The sequence below is a fragment of the Trichoplusia ni genome, unplaced genomic scaffold (assembly GCF_003590095.1).
Source record: "Trichoplusia ni isolate ovarian cell line Hi5 unplaced genomic scaffold, tn1 tig00000119, whole genome shotgun sequence".
Taxonomy (NCBI): Eukaryota; Metazoa; Arthropoda; class Insecta; order Lepidoptera; family Noctuidae; genus Trichoplusia; species Trichoplusia ni.
The window spans coordinates 138,065-158,016 of NW_020799984.1; the positions used below are offsets into that span (position 1 = coordinate 138,065).

Consider the following 19,952-nt stretch of genomic DNA (forward strand, 5'->3'; position numbering starts at 1 on the left):
CAAGAACAAACACTCCGTAAGCAAACGGAACGGTATTTTACTACTATGACGTTGCAAACATTCCAAATAACACTGCTTGTTTATTTTTATACACAGGCTACTGACGATGTAATTGGCGCGGTGGCAAAGCGCTGGGGTTCGATCCCAATATTTTTACGGCATTGATCCGCCTAGTATGTTTATACAAACATCGTGTTCCATCGTCCAAGGAAACCTCACTTTGACGCTCATCTGGAAACTTTTTAGTCTGTTCACCATGAATCTGTAACTGGGATTCAATTTAGTCTAGTAACTACTACGTTTATATTGAACGTATACAAACCTTGATGATACATAGAACTGGCCGCGACGCTAACATGAACACCACTCGCAAATGTTAAGTCACTATTGTTACGGATAAGAGTGTTTAGACAGCGCAATGCACAACAAGCCTCTGTTTCGCAAACAATGCTCTGAGCATTAAACTCATTCAGGGAAACTCGCCAACTGTGGGGAAACATGAAGTCAATGAACATACCGTCAATGGCAAAGGACTAGATATGGAAGACGATCGAAAACTTTGGAATCATTTCAAAGGCATTGCCTATGCCTTCTTAGAAATATTCTGAATTTTTATCTTCTAGAAAACCCTTGGTGCTATCCTTTGTCTAGGAGGCTTGTAACGTTGTTTTTTGCTTTCCTAAATTGTTCCCTCATCCGGCAACATGGCGTTTCTTCGAACTCAGCGTTAAAATAATGCATGAAAAGCAATTTAAGGATTCCCCAATAGGTACCATTGTTTACGATATAAGGTACGTACAGACATTTAATTTTATTATTATCATTCAATTTAAGGAAACCAGTTCTTTTTAATCCCAAAACTTGTTTCCACAGTACAGTCTTCTGGTGCATGCATAAAAATTATGTTTTATCCTTTTTGAGGAGGAAAATACCGAAACAAGTCGTGTCATCGATAATTTCAGTGTACTGTGCATCGGTAATTGTATGCTTACTATTGAGTAGACTTAAAAATTTCGGGTAAGTTGTTAATAATCAATATTTGAAAAACGTCAATCTATCAACTAGGAAACATAGCTTATATTTTTCGTTTATATACTAATAAATTTATTGTTCGTGATGTTATAAGCATTTTTGTCATCTTTTTCAAAACCATGACATGTTTTAAGAGGGTTGAGGTTAAAGGGATCTTAGTTTCCGAACCTACAAAATGTACCCTATTTAGGAACTGTCCCAGTGTAATTCCAGGTTTTAACCTGTTTGAAAGCCTTGGAATTATTGGGTGTTAGTATTCAACCGTAATAAATCCCGCAACTGACAACAGACTAATTAAAACATAACTATTTAGCTTGGGGCTCAAAACTAATATCTTAACGAAGACAGATGTTCACCCTGAGGCCGAAATGTAGCTCTGTTCTCAGCACCTCAATGTTTTTTCATTAGCAAAACGTTGAATAAAATCTTTGAACACACATCTTTAGTATAGTAGATGATTATAATCGACTCGAAATAAATCTACGGCAATTTAAGAGTTTTGAGAAAAGTTGTTCTGTCTCTCATTTCTTTTTATTTCAATCAATTAATTTGCGTTGTACGCACCAGTTTCCGTTCCTTGAAATGTTTCTTTAAGCACATAATTAATAGCAACAGAAATTATAATAGTTTATCACGCAATGTATGTGGTTGTAAAAAGTTGCGGCCGTAAAGAGGTTCGTTGGTCGATCTTTTTTGATTAGGCCGCCATATTCTTTATATTTGAAGGTTTTTATATAACGATTGTATGTTGGCACAATTTGCCGATTCGGAGTTTTAAACGCTCTATGAAGCCAGGAAAGAAATTTACATACGCTTTCTTCGACTGCAAAATTTTCGAAATTATTTTTAGGTGGAAGATTTTTGACTTTGTTCATTAAAATGTTATCGTGTGATATTTCTACAATGCATCGAATATTTTGTATAGTTCTAAAGTAACTTTGGTCATTGCCTTTTCCAAAAGCCAAGGTGACAGGCCTTTTTCGGTGATAAGACTCCTGTTGAGTCACAGATGAATAAATGACTCAGATAAGGAAATTAATAATAACAATATGTTTATCTGTCTGCTCACTTGATTGCAAAATTAGGGTGAAAACTTGTCACTAATCCTGGCGTTATTATTTAATCTTAAAGGCTTAATAAGGAAAATATTAATTATCCAATATAATGATACAATAAATGGAAATTATTTTTAATGCATACTCATAAGTCAAAAAATTAATCTGGATTATTTGTCGGCTGAACAAAATCAAGGCCAAATATGAAAAAAAAAACATGTGTCATAAATAAACACAGGTGTGCAAAAAGGAAGCTTTGTGTGTTAACATAATTTACTTGGTGTCAGCTGAAATATTTATTAGCATGGCTTATGTATTTTTTAGCATCTAACAATATGAACAAATACATTGACTTGGTAGTAGTTTGGTAAATTTCCTATTGCCAACACAACAAGACGAACAAAAATAACCAATTATTGTTTCAGTGTCCATAAGACAAAAACAATTTTGTATTCTGCCTTAACTGTTTAACTGCTTTCAATTGTGAACATAGACACATTATCTTTTTTTTACCTACACAAAGTTGTTTTTACAAACAATTTTATTGTAAAATTCCACACCTTTTGCAATCAGTGATAATAATCATATTTTATCTATTGATAAACATTATTAATTACAGATTTCAATAACCATATCATTTATGATAATACTGTAAAACTATCTTTTTAGGATGTTTAATAAATAAAATAATTTATTACAGCATAACTAACTGTTAACAAGAAGTTTGGATGTGATTGTGACCTTCATACATTATATAAGTACCTTCTCAAAAGATCATGCTGGAAAAAAGCAGTATTTAATAAATTTCAACCAAATATTATTGAAAATAAAACTTATATTAACTTGTTTTAGTAAAATAAATGAAGTGTCTCACCTGGAGGACTATCAGTGAGGATAGTGATACCGGTGGGGTCTACATGAGGGGGGAACGCCTCATACAAGTCGGGCTCCTCTTCAAGCACGGCTGACAACATCACGGAGGGCATCCCGGCTCCACCGTCACTCACACACACACTATGACTAGACACTGCACAACACTACACTTGACTGCCGAGTGTCCCTAGCTCTCTCGGAGCTCACACCCGTGAGCCACCCCGAGCCATTCCCGACTACCGCTTCAACATATGAGTCCGACTTGCCTAAGTCAAATCTTGCTGCACCATTTTTAAATCTGCAAAAAGGACAGAGTTCAAATCACTGGATATGTGTCAAGACTGCTAATATATGTAACACTATCTCAGAGATAACACTATCAATTTTATAATAATCGAGCGATTATGAACGCGCCGATAACGAAATCTTAGCGAGTCTCAAGAAACAATTAGTTACCTAATTCGTTATAATTAAAACGCTACAGATCAGCTGATTGCTACGGTGCCAGACCAGACTTGACATTTTATAGCTATTTTAAGACATACGGGCACCTGATCGGGCTGACTTCAATGTCAGATGCCAAGTACGAAAATTCAAAACTCGCCTCGATCTGAGCTCGTAATAATTGTATGAGACTGTGTGTGGAGCGCGTCGGCACCGTACTCACCGCAATCCTGACGATAAATGATGCGAAGCAGGATCTGCGCCTCCGTATTTACCGCTTTGGAGTCCCCGCGGCGACTAAACCAAGTGGCCAGTTCCCGGCCCAACGGAATCACGAATAGGATAATAGTCTCGAATGGGAGCCAACGCTTTTGCTTTGTCACTTAAACGAACAACACAGTACATCACACAGATATATCGGTAACTGACCAAACGCACGGATACATTGTGGTATAAATTCAATATTATGTGGGATAATTTGCGAGCCCCCTTGCTTTTTAATCAAATTATCGATGTATCCGGTGAAAGTCGTTTTCGTTTTAATGCGGTAAAACACGATTGTGTGGAAAATGGTGTGTTAAGAGTTTATTTTTCGTTTTATGGGAAAAAATCCCGTTCGTAGTATGAGATCGCACGTCCGCAATATCCACGATTTGCGAGAAGTTGAGAACGCGATTCTCTCTCTTGTCGCACGCCCGTCGGACCATCGAACAGGAAGAGCATAGACTAAATAACCTGCAAGCAGACAGGCCGCTCGTCGGTGAAAGTAAACTGCCTACTTTACCTGACTTTGCCATAAATATTTTTTTGTTTGGAAGAAGTTATAATGGGGTCCTGCCTAATAATTTGATAAATGGCGTTGACCAAGCTTCGAATACTTATAAAATAAAAAATAATGATTAAAAATTCTCGAGCAGCAGCCATTGCAAACGAATTTAGATTGTAAATATTTAATTTAATTTGTCTTACAATTACTATTATTAGTTAATTTTAACATTCTTGTGTTAAAAATTTTGTTCACATTTTTATACGGATTAGTTTTGTTAATTTAAAAATGATGAAAGTGACATAAAAAAACATTATAACTGATTAAGATTTATGTATTTTGCCTAGAGCCCAGTCTGATTTTTCAACGGGTCTTTGACTTTGATTCGTAATGTCTTTGTTTTCATTTTCATTCATTATTTCATTTGGCAACATTTAAAATAAATGTCATGTCAAGACGCATTTTCACGTGTTTTATTAATAAAAGAGATGAATTTAAAGTTTTTGTCTATAATTGTTGACAGAAACATTGCTAGAAATTGCTCATTATTATTTTTCAAATAAAATAATGATTATTACTTTCTGGAATTGACCTTGGGTAAATTGTTTTATTTTGATTATGTTCGACGCATCAAGATAAGAACATAAAAATGTTATCTTATACATATCATACAATTTTTATAAGTGTTTGGTTAGTTAATTACCGACTAGTGAGTACACGACCTTTTGTTAAATCTAGTGTAAATATAGCTTTAGATAACAATAATCACCATAGACAAGCTACACTACAAATTAAATACTAATTTGGCAGATTTGATTAAATCCAAAAATTTACTTGATCGAGACAAATAGAAGTTATTGGATATAAACACTGCAATGGCACTATTATTTTGAAAAGTTGCCATTTTAATTGATAATTTAAACTTTACCCAATTAAGGTAGTGCATACTAAGATGGAATAAGATATCCAGTACTGGTTGAAGGATTACTTAAGTTGACATTATTTGGCGTAAACTTTGTGTAAAAATCTGCTAAAAATTGACACACGATTTGGTAGAATATTTTATAATGATATGGCAGCACCTGAATCAAAATGTCATTGTGTCGCACTTCTTGCACAGCTGTGTCATGTTTTCGTTATTAATTCTGAGATTCTAATTGCCTAAAACAAGAATAAACGCCGGAATAATAGACAACTTTTTAAAGTTCACGGATATGTGATTTAGTTATAATGGCTGCACCAAAATCAGAGTCCCTGAAAGGTATAAAAACAACATAACATTGTTTACTTGTACGGCTTCAAGGTGTTATCATAAAAACATTTTTATTTTTGTTTCACAGATACAGTTACGGTATTAATAAATGCTCTTGGCGACAGCGAGAACTCTGTAAACAATGTTGTGATTAAGTCGCTCACTAAAATTGCGAATACTTATCCAAATGAAGTTATAGAAATATTTTGCGAGTTCTACAAAAATACTGTGAAAGTGAACCCTACGCAGCTCGGAAATATTGTCAAGTGAGTAATTAGTTATCATTAAGTTGGTAAATAGCTATCATTTCTTTTTTTTTAAAGACTTGTGATAGTAAAATGATTCAATAATGTACCAGCCATATGCAGAACAATGATCAATGGACAATCACCATTTATATTTTTGATTGTTTTATATACTTTTGATCGATATCTTGCTTTCAATCCTCATACTAATATACTAGTACTTAAGGATGAACATAACTCTTTCCTAAGCTTTTAAAATAAGTAACACAAGTATAAAAAACTACACATATAAACTATTATCTTACAGCTGTTGGTAAGATGGAACATCTATTTGTATTTTTTAAATTAATGATAATAAGGTTGTGTAAGTTTACTATAATAATTAGCAACAAGTTATTATTATCAATGAGTTTTCAATGCTAACAATAGTTACATTTAATAGATCTATTTTCAACTATATGAATGCTATACCTTCTGAAAATATGATATATACATCCATATTCTGTATATACTTGTTTTGTTGGTCTGATCCTTGATTTCTAGGTGTATATTTTGTATGTACATTCCAAATATTTTTTAAACATGAAATTACCTTAATTAATTAACCTTAATAAAAATTCATTTGTAGTAAGTACTCTTAAACGTAGGTAGTAAAAGTCGAAATAAATTTCATATCAGTGAACAAGATCTATTATTTTACCTTTGTATACTAATGTATGACTCATATGCAAAATAATCTCCTATATTGATATTAAATTTATTATCATATTTATTATCTTTTGTAATGCTACTCCCGTGACATTTGATATTATTTTAATATGACACTATATTGGTATTATCACAGACTTATTCTGGTACTATCAATAATACAGTTGGTTTTGTTTCTGAATCTTCAATCAATCCACTCACCCTTTTGCTGTTGACAACCCAGTACTCTGCCTTATTGTGTCTTTTTCAACCAAGTTACCTTTGTCAGATCATCATTTAAGTTTTTTAACTGTCCTTTGTTCTTTAACTAAGTTCAGGAGGGGGAGGTTCTCAAGGTTTTTGGATTTTAATAAGAATATTTTTAAAGATGATCCTTAGATCTCCATGTAGCTCTTTCTGATTGTGTTTATATGCCAACAACCCTCAAAATCATTCCTTATTTTGCTTGCTGTTGTTTGCTTTAAAAAAAAAAACAAGACAGGAATCAAAAGAATTGTTTGATTAGAATTCTTTTGATTCCTGTTTATTGTTATATTTTATCATATCACAGTTATTCATAAATTGACTGCACGGGTAACTGAGAGATATAGGTATACATATAAGACATAGGTCACCACCCCAAACCCACTGAGTGAGACATATCGTGGGAAATGCGTGATCTACAAATGCTTGTCAGTTTGGGTGTTTATATGCAAGTGGTCGAAATGTTTGTAAAACTGTGCAACTCAAGGATTAAATTGTGTACTATGGTATATGTTTTAAACCGAAAAGCAAAAACCCTAATAGTTCATTAGACTACAATTCCTAAATAGAATAACACATAACTAGAATTTTTCAACAGGGTCCTAGAACAGACATGTGTGAATCAAGTGAAGAAGCTGGATCCGTCGTCAGCGAGCAACCTGGTGACCGCCATGCTGCGCGCCATGATGGAGAACGTCTCCTACGAGCCAGTCGTGCAGATGGGAGCCTCCGCTGTGCTGGTGGCTGTGGGACATGAGAACTTGGACCTGGTAAGATATATAATACTAATTATTCTTTACAAGCTTTGTAATCAAATCTGGCTAGTTAAATTTGATCAACTTCCCGGTTTGCGAATGTGATGAAATGTTGCATGTATATGCACGAATATTGCGTAACAATGTAAAAATATGATGACATAGAGCTGGTCTAATGCTGGATGGTGGTGATAGAGGCTCCTCAATAAAATTACACAACCTTATTGAGTGTAAGATTTTTGAATCATTTTTTGAAGTAAAATCTTATCTAAGGATTCAACTAAATCACGTAACTAATACCAAAACTTGTATTTACTGTATATAAAGTAGCACCGGTTCATTAAACGTTCAATTTGACCTTGTAAAATACGGGTTTATATGTCAGCGGTACATGTAAAATTTTGCATATGGTTTATAATGAACAGCTATCTAACAGCTTAGACAAAAAACGGGTCAAGTACGAGTCGAATACGGACTCACGAAATTGACAGTGCCGTTCAAATAGACAAATAATAAATTAGCAGAAAAAAGGTCCATTAATGACCATACCAATCATTTTTTTAAAGTTGCGTGAAAAGAAACGTTATTAGTCAAAAAATTACTGTTACGGTTCATGTGATAAAGCCTTTTTTGGATGGACTGTCAGTCCGTCCAAAAAAAGGCTGAGACAATTAGGAATTAGATAACTATATTACCCTTTGGCCTCGTAGCCCTATAAACAGTTTCATCTTCCATATCTATATATCTATCTAAATAACCATACATATGCAATTTGCGAGTTAAACAATTCTCCAAGTGGTTAGACAAAGTGAAATGACATCGTGTCACCTACACCGTTTGTTACATAACCCGGTGACGTCATCGTCAATTGCGACCAGTCTAGATCCAGCAGTAATCTGTCGAGTTTAAGAATCACAATCATTTGTAACGGCACTAGAATTACCCATTTCCTCTTGTTGATGGTCATAGACTAAGCTGGATCGTAGATACGACGGTATTGTGATAACTTCTAGGAGAAAAACGGTTTTGTTGTAACTAGTTAAATTTTCAACGTTGAATTCTAGACGATATTCATGCACAACAATACTGTAGAAAAACCAAAAAGCATTTGCCCTTCTAGATAGCTAACTTTCTATAAGGTTTGTGTCAAGTATATCTTTAGTTCAAACTGGGAAAAAAGATAAAAGCAATCAAATTTCCCTTACCACTTAAATCATCTTTTCAAGAGGAAACTGAAACACAAAGCCTGGTCCTCCTTATCCAACCTTTTTCAGGTCGACATCATGTTTACGGAACTATCCCTCAATACCTCATTATTTAACATACCCCCAAATAACCGATTCTACCGTTCTCTAGAACATCGTCGGCTAAACAAAAAAATATAGAATACCTAACCACCTTCCTTGTCCCCAGGTACTTCGGTCTCTCATCAACCAGCTGTCTCCAGCCTCGGTCCCTCACTACACGATAGCGCACACCCTGGGTACATTAGCAGCGGTGAACACGCACGGCGTCGTGCCTCATATTAAGGAGATTCTGAGCAAAATGTTGCCTCTACTCTCTCTCGTCAAGACTGATGGGCTGAAGCAGGCGTTTGCTTATGGTAAGAATTTTCACCGTAGTATTTTATATAAGGATAATTACTAATATTAGTGTTTGCCTGTGCAGAACGGGCATGATTGGACTTTAGGTATATTTCAGAATTCAAGCTTCCTCTTAACATACCCATCATAACCAGTCGGCTCTCTAGACTTGACGGTCTAGCAGTGAGAGCCTGATAAACTTTAGCAAATGCTGCTGAAGTCTACACACAAACTTCTAGGCTCTTTTGAAAAGTACTGATGATATTTCTTTCTTCAGTTCTTCTCGTATTTTTCATTATTTGTAAAAACCAGATTATTTTAAATTTAGACCAAAATTACGTTCGTAACGTATCGTACAATGACTTGGTGTTATTCACCGGTGACTCATAAAGTTGCTTTAATTATAATTATGATAAATATCTCCTTTTGAAACGGTTTTACTCAGGTGATCTACTGAGCTGTTAGCCGTTCGGCCACTTTAATATTTTTCATTAAGGCACTCTCTTATCATACACTTAAGACAATATAATAATATTATGTTATATTTAATTAAGTAATAGTTTTGCCGACTTTAACCTATATTTTTGGCGGCACTAAGAAGAGAATTACAAAATAAAAATAAAATATTTTTGCGTACAAATGTCCTTGTTTTTAAACTGAACAATCAAATAATCGTATTACATAATATATAAATACGATCGTAATTATAACGAGTGACACATACAGCAGATGTTTATTTATTATCTAAAAACATATTTTTATCGTTCATAAAACACGCAAGGTTGACTTGTGTGTTTATTTTTCATATCGCCTGTAAATTGTAATTAATTTGCACGTTTGGATTTTATATCTTGTATATTTGGGATATAGGAAGAGTTTTTAGAATCAATAAATATGAGATATGATAAATATTACGTAACGTATGAATAAAATCGGATACCCATTCTTTCACACTGATATTATAAATGGGAAAATGTGTGTGTCCTTAGAAGATAGGGTATCATTTTATGCGACTCTTTACAGTTTTAAAGTTACATATTTAGCTTTATTACCAACGTTAAATGCCCTTTTCTTTAATTTTCATCCAGCCTCTTAAATAGAGGATGAAAATTTTCGTATGAATTCCGCATCATTCGTACAAGTTCTATAATAAATAAATAATTTAATTAAAAATATTTTCCGATTTATCTTCTGTATTCTAAATTGGGAAAAGGTAAACGTGTTACCCCGAATTAAACGCGAGCAAATGCGCGGGCTAAAGCTAGTAATTTTGATAAAAGACGAAAGATAGAGCATGATTTGTTCCGAAGAATTTCAGTATATGGTACGAAGCCCATATAATGAGATCATTAGTTTACATTCGAGATAAAACTATATATTATGTAACATTATATCATAGAATCAATATGATTATCGTCAATTCACTAAAAACCTTAACAAAACATTTTCCTTTCAGCTTTCGGCCATTTCGCAGTCGCGGTATCCGAGCAAATAGGTGATAACGTAGAAAACGACAACATTACATCTATAAAGGACAACTTTGTCACAGAATTCACCATAATATTTGACGTGTTATACAATCAATGGCTTGCTTCCTACGAACCTAAGGTCTCAGAGTCCGTTCTAGAAGCGCTCGGCCCTATCACGAGACTGATATCAGAACGACAGTTCAACGAAACAGTCAACAAGTTCGTGCTTTCATTGCTGTCTTTGTACCGCAAACCAGCAATCAACTACTACTACATAAGTCAATGTATATCGTACCTATTGTCCCCGTCGCCACTGAACCCCAAATTGAGTTTGAATGACAACGTCATAAACTCTATAAACCATGTGTTGTTCAATTTAGTTCTATTAGAACCAGACTACGATCAGCCTCAGACTGTTAAAAATCATTTCGAGGTACTCAGGTGTTTTGATCACATGGCTGGGCAGTTTCCCGACCAAACTATCGAGAGTCTTCTTCATCAATGTAAGAACAATCAGGAAAAAGAAAGGATGAAGGCTGTGATCATTCTCACTCATCTAACTACGTCATCACAGGTCTTTGTCGAAAATTACGCTGTGAAGTTTATTACACTGCTCAAAGTTATGACGGCAATGGAACAAGGAGTAAAAATGAAGAAGTTGCTTGTTAAGGCTATTGTAGGACTTGTGTACAGAAATTGCATCACAACCGCTGAAGATTTCACAATGGTTGAGTTTATTATAAAACACTGCGGGTACGAAGCGCCCGCGAACGTTCCTAAACATGACGTCTTAGATTTACACGACACTTGCAAAAGTTCGTTAATACTGATGTGCAATACAGTTACCAGCATCAGATCCCAGTTACGGAATTTATTATTGATCGCGTTAACTGGTGAAGAGTTCACAGCGTCGATGGCAACAATCTGTCACTGCCTGACGTCGCTCCTCCAAAACCATTCGGACGTGATTGCCGAAGGACAGTCCGATAAAGAGATCGAAATGAAATGTTCCCCAGACTTAGTTTTCGTTAGGTGCATCACTCATGTCGTGGAACCAAATCAAGTTGAGAGGAACAAGAATATATTGGTTTTCCTTGAAGAGTATTCGGGGGATGTCCATAAGAACTTGAAGAACGCTTGGACGGTAGAAATACAGAGACTGTTGAAGTTCGTAGAGACAAGTGAATCGACGGAACAGTGGCATAGTATGCTGTTGGATCTCCTTGTTTCAGCAGTCGAACAAGTAAACAGCAATAAGTGGGTGGAATTCATTGCGACTTTAATATCACAGCAAGTACTGACAAAAAAACAGTCGCCGATGATTAAAGGCGTCTCCTTGCAGTACTTGGCTGTCCTTTCATGCCATATGTCCAACGCTGCGGTAGTCGAAAAGATTCTGAAGATTATATTGCTGGCCTTAAAGTCTATTCCGATGGAAAGCAGTGATTATGTAAGCAAAGCCGTAGGGATCGCGTCAAGACAGCATGGCGAGTTCATTATGAATGAGCTAGACGCGATCTACAAAGAAAATGAATCAAAGAGAAGCAGTAAGATACTCAACTTCCTTTCATCTAGACATTCGAAGTCAGATTCAGAGTTAAGTATTGTCAGGTACGCGGTGATTACGTGTTATGGTAAAGTAGCCAGCGAATGTTTGGATGCACATGTGTTAGCCAGGTTGGGCGATAACGTTACTTCCATCCTGTTTGACATTCTAAAGTCAAATCCTCCTTTCGACTTGTGTAAAACAAGTATCACAACGCTCTATGAGATCAGCAAAGCTTTGCACCCGACGTATCAACAGACAATTGTTTTGAGAAACCGCTGGCAGTTGCTTAATGCAGTTTTGGAGCAAATATACAATCCCAATTTGGATAAACGCAATGTGGAACTTTACCCTATTATTGTAAAAGCCTCTAAAGCGCTGACAAAGTTACAAAAAGGCATTCTACCCGAAGAAAGAAACACAATACTTAGAGTCTTGTTTAATAGTATATTTGGAGAGCTCGCCTCATTCAAACGAAAGTATGAAATTGAAGGAAATGGAGATAAGAATGATAATTTAGCGAAAACACTTAACGATAGTCTATCGCTACTCCATCGACTGATTAAAGAATTAGTCATTCAGTCAACTTGTCTGAGCACAATCGATGATTTAATTGGTTTATTAATCGAATGGCTTCGTCACGAAAACGACGAGATAAGGACAGCATCGGTCATGATACTACAAGTGATCTTTGACACGTATATCAAAAACGTGAAATTGAATTATGAGACGCCAAGCAAATTTGGTCAGATGGGCTACTTATTAGGGCTTATAATCCCTGGCATCGCTGACACGAACTTCGCTGTTCGATTGACAACAGTCGATTGTATAAAAGTTATCATTCAGATCCAAGATTTGTACGAAGGCCATGTGATTGGGCCTGACGACGAATGTATGTCGAATCTTGGTCATCTTCAGAACAATATCTTGACCAACGATCTCAACATGATCAGTGATTATTGTACAGCGTTGAGTGACGCCATCTGTTCGAAAATACCTCATCACCATAATATGCAGTTTATTGAGAGTCTGCTTGAAGGTTATGATGACCAGGAGTTCAGGAGTATGGGGGTCGGGGCTATCCTGGATGCTTTCTTCTCAAGTAAGGGTCAGGATCTGTACCAGAGTATAGAGAGGATAGTGGAAGTAATGTTGATCACTATGGATGGGGTCGGCGCTGATGCGAGGTCGAAGCTGATGAAGGCATTGACGTCATTGACGCGTCATCATTCTAATGCTGTGACTGCTGTGCTGTTGGCACAGAAGTTGCCTTTGAAACCGTGAGTAGAACTTTTTTGATTAAATGAGCACCGTTTATTCACATGGCTTTAAAACTAAAAGTCCTTAAATTGGTCCATATCTTGTTCTCAAGTAAATTTTATTTAAAGGACGTAGAGACACCAACAGATTTTTCACTGAATTCTAAGTCTCCATTGCTTCATAGCACCTAATGACTTCACACTCGTTACATCATTTTTTGAAGTCCCAGCATTTCGATTATGACTCTCTTTCCCGTAAGTCTGACTTTAACATTCATTTTTCACATCTCGTAGGAGCGTGGTCGCCTGCTGGCGATGCCTCGCCCGGGACGAGGGGCTCGCTCCAGCCATCACGGACAACTTCCTGCGGCTGATGACGTCAGTGGAACTGTATGAGGACCCGTACCACATCACTGATCATCATATCGCTGCTCTACAGCCTTTGACTGTAAATATCCGGTTTTAAAGAATATTTTTAGGATGTTAGCCTGAGTTTATATGGGGGGAATAATTGGAAGCAATGATTTTGGAACCCAGAGGTGGTTTTTGATTTTCCAGGTTATGAAAAATTACATGAAACAGTCCAGTGTGATGATTTTTATGTAAAGTAGTATTTAATATTTATTTATTGTTTTAACAAGACAGTATGTTGTTCTAGTTAAAATTGAACACAAAATTATTTAATATTGAATTAGTGTGTAAATACAACAGTTTAGTCTGCAAGTTATTTGTCCATATAGCCCAGTTTCATAAAGTATTAAAACGTCATGATTCCCAAGAAGTCCTTTCGTACTATTTTGGTAGCCTTTGAACTTAAATTGAATTTCAAATAGTTTTATAACGACCATATTTACATTTGTCAAGACCTACAGAGATACAAAAACAGTCATTTCTACTTTCAGCTCATCAGTGCTCTTGGCGAAATGCTTCAAGAAGACACAATGAAACCAACGTGCATTGCTAAATTCGCTGACTTATTCTCCGTTCTGTACACGACTCTCGCTTGCTATATCGACGCGGAGTCGCCCGCTTACACGCCACCTTCAAACAAGAATCAGGAGCGATTCGGATATGTCCCCAATAGGGAAGCCATCAAACTATCCCCGGCTAGGATTACCGTGCACACGTTTAATGCGTTTTTGGATCAAGCTGACTGTCAGAAGGTATGTGTTTGGTTTCTTTTAGTTTGTGTATATTTGTGAAATTTAATCTGCATATACCCATATAGCTTACTCGTAGTTCGTTTGTGATGTTGTCTGGGGGAAGGGAATAATTTCAGGATCTAAAGAACCGATTTTAAAACTAGGTAGTTAAAGTGGACAATATCTCTAGAGTTTAGTTTATTGAAAAACCTCGTATGTGATGTGTGAGGTCTGATTACATGTTTTCTTTTTTAATAATATGTAAATGACTAATCTTTATACTTATGGACAAAAGAGATGTTTAAAAATAAAACCTTTCGAACAGATAGCACTGTTCGCGACCTGGTAATGATTCGTATTTCTATAGGGGTTATTTGGTATTCAACAATTCTTATCAGGGCTATTTATATTTCAAGAATATGTTTTCTTTACTTTAAGAATAGCATACTTGTAGTTTTTTACCAAACTTTGGGAATAAGTATAGTTTTTAGAAATTGAATACATACTTCCATATATATCACATATAGTGAGAATTTAATTTCTTCAAATCACAGTATTTTAAAAGAAAAAAAAAATTTTTTTTTTTTCATAAATAACCCAAAACCAAGTGGCAAATACTTAGTTCTATTGTTTGGATACGTTCATTTGTGTACTAACGCTTACTAATACTATAATTTCTTCAAATCATATTATAAAGGCAAAAAACGTTATAATATAATTTTTGCCCTGAATAACCCAAAACCAAATGGCAAATAGTCGTATTGGTTGTATACGTTCATATGTGTACTATTATTGTACACGCTAGGTCCGCGAGGCTTGCTCGCTGTGCCTGAGTATCGAGCACGGCGACAGCGCGGCGGCCGTGGCGGAGCTGGCGCCGCTGCTGGGCGCGGCGCTGGCGGCGGGCGGCGCGGGGCGGGCGGCGCGGCTGGCGGCGCGCCTGGCGCAGGCCGCGCGCGCGCCGCTCCCGCCGCAGCGCGCCGCCGCGCTCGCGCTGCTGGCCGACATGCTCAACTACAGGTCACTACTAACTACACTGTTCAACTACTCTAGCCACTCTAGGTCATGATCGGCCTAGCTTTTTCCCAACTATGTTGTGTTCGGCTACCAGTCTAACCGGTTTCAGCTGAGTACCAGTGTTTTCTAAGAAGCGACTGCCTATCTGACCTCCTTAACCCAGTTTCCTAGGCAACACGATACCCCTTGGTTAGACTGGTTGTCAGACTTTCAAGCTTCTGACGACCAGTAACGACTGTCAAAGATGTAGGAATAACAGCCGGGACCCACAATTTAACGTGCCTTCCGAAACACGGAGGAACTCGTTATGAAAAAGATGGTCACCCATCTACGGACCAACCGCGTCAAGTATAGCTTAACCTGTGAGCGTTTCACTTATGCGGCTATAGCTGAGCCACGAGCTCATCAAGAAAAAAGGAATATCAGATTGATAAAAATAAAAAAAGAACATAAGAAATTGATTTCCAAATCCATAATCAATATTCATAAACAAGAATTTTAATATCTTTTCCAAATTTCTAAATCTTTGATGATGTTTCTTAAAGATATGATTTTTTCCGGATTCAAACTAATCGTGATTGTTTGTAAAAAACATGTTTATCTAAGCCTCATTTAATACAGTCTGTAATATATTTTAACTGTACAAATTGTTAAAGTTCTACTTGATCATGTTTTATAATCCACCCCCTTCATATTTCGTAGATGTAACGACAACACAGTCCTGATCGAGACAGTCCTGGCGACGCTGAGTACAGGCTGGAAGGACGAGCACGACCGCGTGCGGGCCACCAGCCTGCGCGGCGCCGCCAACATCGCGCGGCTGCGGCCCGAGCAGCGCGCGCAGGCCCTGGCCGGCGCGCTGGCCGCGCTCAGCCAGGGGGTCGACGCGCAGAAGACGCAGTAAGTGCGGAAGGAAGCTAGGTTACTGATGATATCACAGAAGTAAAGGAACAGGATGCGAAAACGTGCGTGGGATCCCTCCACGCGGAAGACCGAGGGAGGAGATGGTGGTACAGGAAATGTAGAGACGTGAAAATTCATAATGTGGAAATGAATTTGAATGTCACGCATTCATTATCACTCTGTCCCTTTCTCTCCCCCCACCCCGTGGTAGCGTTAAACGTTTAATTCAACGTTGCTGAAAGTCGCGTAAGACGTTTCGCCATTGATCTGGAGGAAGTCAATTTTATCCAACAAAAAATGTTTTCTGATGATGAGGATTCAAGTAGCTTTGTTCATGTCAACATACGAATGTGAATAAATGTATGTTAAAAAAAAACCGGGAACGTTTTAGGCGTTGTGAAACAGGCCCTTAGCATAAAAACGTCACCATGTATGCCTTATCCTGTTGTTAGACTGTTTGTGCCATGATTAAATTTTAGCCTAATCACCAAAATATTAGATCTTCCCTAAAAACCTCTAATGTATGTTTTCACAACCAGGACTCCAACTGACAACGTGCCCCTTGCCGCCATCCAAGGAATAAGTCGCCTTCTAACGGAACTAGACAAGATAGACAAAGAGTACGAGAGGGAGTTACTCGCGATATCTCAGAAGATACGTCCGTTCATGAACACGGACTGCGCTCAACTGAGAGAGAACTCCATCAAACTATTTGGGATCATCGCTGGGCGAGTGAAGTCCGATGCTTTGGTGGAACAGGGCGTCAGCTCCTTGCCTTGTTTCTTACTGCATTTGTGTGATAATAACCCGGCTGTTGTGAGGGTAAGTGCGAAGCTGGTGGTTTTTTTCTTTTCATGATGAATATAGATAAATATGAAAGTCATTGATTGTTTGATATGTTCAGAAGCATTTTATCCAACTAACGTAATTTTACAATCTGAGATTAAAAAAACCGGACTTTTTCTTCAAACCATGCTTTTTTGCATTCGGCACAGATCAAAGTTTTCTTCTTTTTTCAAGTCGATGGAAAAAGTAAAGTTTAACAGTCGTCTGGTAAAGGTGGCACCATCGAATTGCACAAGGTCAATTAATATGCAAGTAAACTGGAAATTATCGAATCGCTAATTCTCTTTTCCCCCAACAGGCCAGCAAATTTACTCTAAAGCAAGTATTCAAGACTTTCAACGTGAAAAAATCAAACGACTTCGTCCAAACCCACCTCTTAGACGAAGGTCGTTTATACCTGGATGAGTTTCTGTCAGCACTACTGAGGCAGTTGGCTGACGAGATGCCGGCCAGCGTCGCCAAGTGCCTGCAGACCGCCGTCAACTACCTGCACTGCGCGAGGGAAGAGCTGAAACCACACCCGCCGCTGTTACTTGGTAAGTGGACTTCTAAGTGTATGATGTAAATATGAAAATAGATTTCTGATGAAAAGTTAGGACACCCAAAGTAACTATTGTTTTGAGCTCTGCCATTGGTTGATTATTTTTGAGTGGTATAACAATGAGACCTTTTTATACACTTACTTCAAAGAAGCTTCAGCCGAATAAAAAATTGACACTTTTATGAGGGGTACTAAAAACATGACATTTATAAATGATGAAAAAATTAGGAAGGTCAGTGTAAAAGCGATAGCCAAACATGTTCATGCAATAAAACCTACTGAAGGTATCATTCACAAATAACAAACCTGTTCTCAACCTTCTTTCAGGACTTCTCTACGCGGAACTGCACCGCATCCGCGAGAAGTACCCAGAAGAGACCGACCTGGACCCTGACATCACCAGGACAGCTCGCACTCGGCTACTCCAGCTCATCAAAGATCCCAACCCTCACGTCAGGCAGAACGCAGCCATGGCTCTGGCTAACATTTGTCTGGTCACCGCTATGGACGGATGACCTCGTAGGGTGCTGCTAGAGGTCAGAAGCGGGAGGTACGTGATGACCAGGCTTTTGTATAGGTGAATGACCCTTTGACAACCGCACGTCAACTGTCAACTGTCAACAGTGTTTTTAAAGGCCGCTTTGTAATGAGTCAATTGATTGAGCTAACTTCTTGTACACTTTTAGTGTTTATAAGAGAAGTGTGAAGATAACATCTTTATTGGTTTTTTGTTTATTGTATCTGTTATATAAAATGTGCTCGTGTTATGAAAGCGAGATGCTGCTATATACCGTGTATTGCGTTGTCTCGCTTCCACATTGGCAATACTCTTATTATTTAGACTCCACAGTAGCATGGAACAGTAGTTCAGTGTTTCCAATACTATGGCCATTTCACTTTTGTGTTTTGGGATAAAATTAAATACTTTAATCTTAAAAAAACTTTATGTTATACGAGTAAGGTCGAGTTTCGTATGTCGTTATCGTTACCACTAATATGAGGTTAAACGCTGCTATCTAAATAGAAATATAATCCCCCTATTACATTTTTACACAAATAAGAATCAATTGTGAATTGGTTTGATGGAGATTGAAAAAATAATTTGTGTAAAAATGAAATGAAGTGATAGGATGTATTCGGTTTTGTAATTTTGCGGCTTCTTTACCTAATTCAACTAATATTTGCATATTTGAGAGAAAAGTATTTGAAAAAAAAAACGCATTCTCATTTCCTTATTTGACTTAATGAAGTACGGTTAGAAAGAAAGTTTAAATTGTTACGACTAAGTTGCGTTGAATGATGATATTATTTTTGTGGTGGTGCTGTGTTGGGCATAAATAAAGTGTCAAATTTTAATAAAAATATATTGAGAGAATTATATTCCAGTTGCTTTTGCTTGTATTCCAGTGTTTTTGGTGTATTTGGAAATGTTATGAAATTTCACTATTTTAAGTAAATGATATTAATTGTTTTGATATTTGAATGTTAATTAAGTGAATAATTTTAATCGAAAAAAAAAACATGTTTCTTATAATTATGTAGCTTTAGTGTCTTGATTAAAAAAAATGTGTATTTGAAAATTTCTATTTAAAACCGCTGAATGTTATTGGTTGATAAAAATATAAGCAATCAATTACAGCTTTTATTATTTACAAAAATATCTCAATATACTCTTTTTCATCTAAAAAAATAATAATTTGCTTATTTGTCTTTTAAATAGTAATTAATGTTGTGTAATCGAGTAGATTTCTATATAACCCGTTTGTTAAAATTATACCTTTGAAACATTTTGTCGGACTTACAATAAGAGACTGAATAAAATATTAAAACAGTCAAAAAAACATTAGGATTAACGGTTTAAAAGTAAGAATTAATAGTTTTCTTTTATAATTAAGTTTGTTGCAATAGTTATCTTGATTAAGCAATCTTTGTGAGGCTTATTAACGTGTTTTTCTAAATCCTTTTTGTTGTAACATCGAAGAGGGGTGTATCTTCAAAATAATCCTTGTATCGCGGGGAATTTCACTAGCAAGTCACAAAATCGCTTGCTATACGCGGGTTTCAAACCCGCAACTCTTCGTGCACAGTGTGTTTGGCGGTGACCTCAACCATTCGACTATAAGTAATTTAAATTACCAATCTAGTAACTACTACGATTCAGTTTAACCTGATACCAACGTAGCTTGGAAACAGGCTAGGTTAAAAATATTATGAAAAACGCGGAAGTTCCGTTTCCTAACTCTAAAAGAACTATATTTTTTCTTGAAGTTTTA

At 36.7% G+C, this 19,952-nt stretch overlaps 2 protein-coding genes across 4 annotated transcripts in view; one reads left to right on the forward strand and one right to left on the reverse strand.

The window, feature by feature from the left end:
* The window catches only part of LOC113506912 (TBC1 domain family member 24), an 82,496-nt gene extending 78,387 nt beyond the window's left edge, over positions 1 to 4,109 (reverse strand). Inside the window, exons 1-2 of one of the 3 annotated variants that reach the window (XM_026889761.1) lie at positions 3,628 to 4,109; positions 2,962 to 3,258 (exon numbers count right to left, since the gene is read on the reverse strand). In XM_026889761.1, coding sequence (XP_026745562.1) covers positions 2,962 to 3,073 — 112 coding nt within the window. In that variant the 5' untranslated portion in view covers positions 3,074 to 3,258; positions 3,628 to 4,109. Of the gene's footprint in view, positions 1 to 2,961; positions 3,259 to 3,416; positions 3,478 to 3,627 lie in introns of those variants that run through there. The other 2 variants (XM_026889758.1, XM_026889759.1) reach the window with 2 other exon arrangements.
* Positions 4,110 to 5,252: 1,143 nt separating this feature from the next.
* On the forward strand, positions 5,253 to 19,107 carry LOC113506907 (maestro heat-like repeat-containing protein family member 1). Its single transcript, XM_026889746.1, has 12 exons — positions 5,253 to 5,431; positions 5,511 to 5,688; positions 7,217 to 7,388; positions 8,787 to 8,976; positions 10,413 to 13,251; positions 13,525 to 13,678; positions 14,133 to 14,393; positions 15,178 to 15,392; positions 16,092 to 16,289; positions 16,832 to 17,114; positions 17,437 to 17,674; positions 18,007 to 19,107. The coding sequence occupies exons 1-12, from the start codon at positions 5,401 to 5,403 to the stop codon at positions 18,192 to 18,194; spliced, it is 4,947 nt and encodes a 1,648-aa protein (XP_026745547.1). The 5' UTR covers positions 5,253 to 5,400; the 3' UTR covers positions 18,195 to 19,107.
* Positions 19,108 to 19,952: the final 845 nt, after the last annotated feature.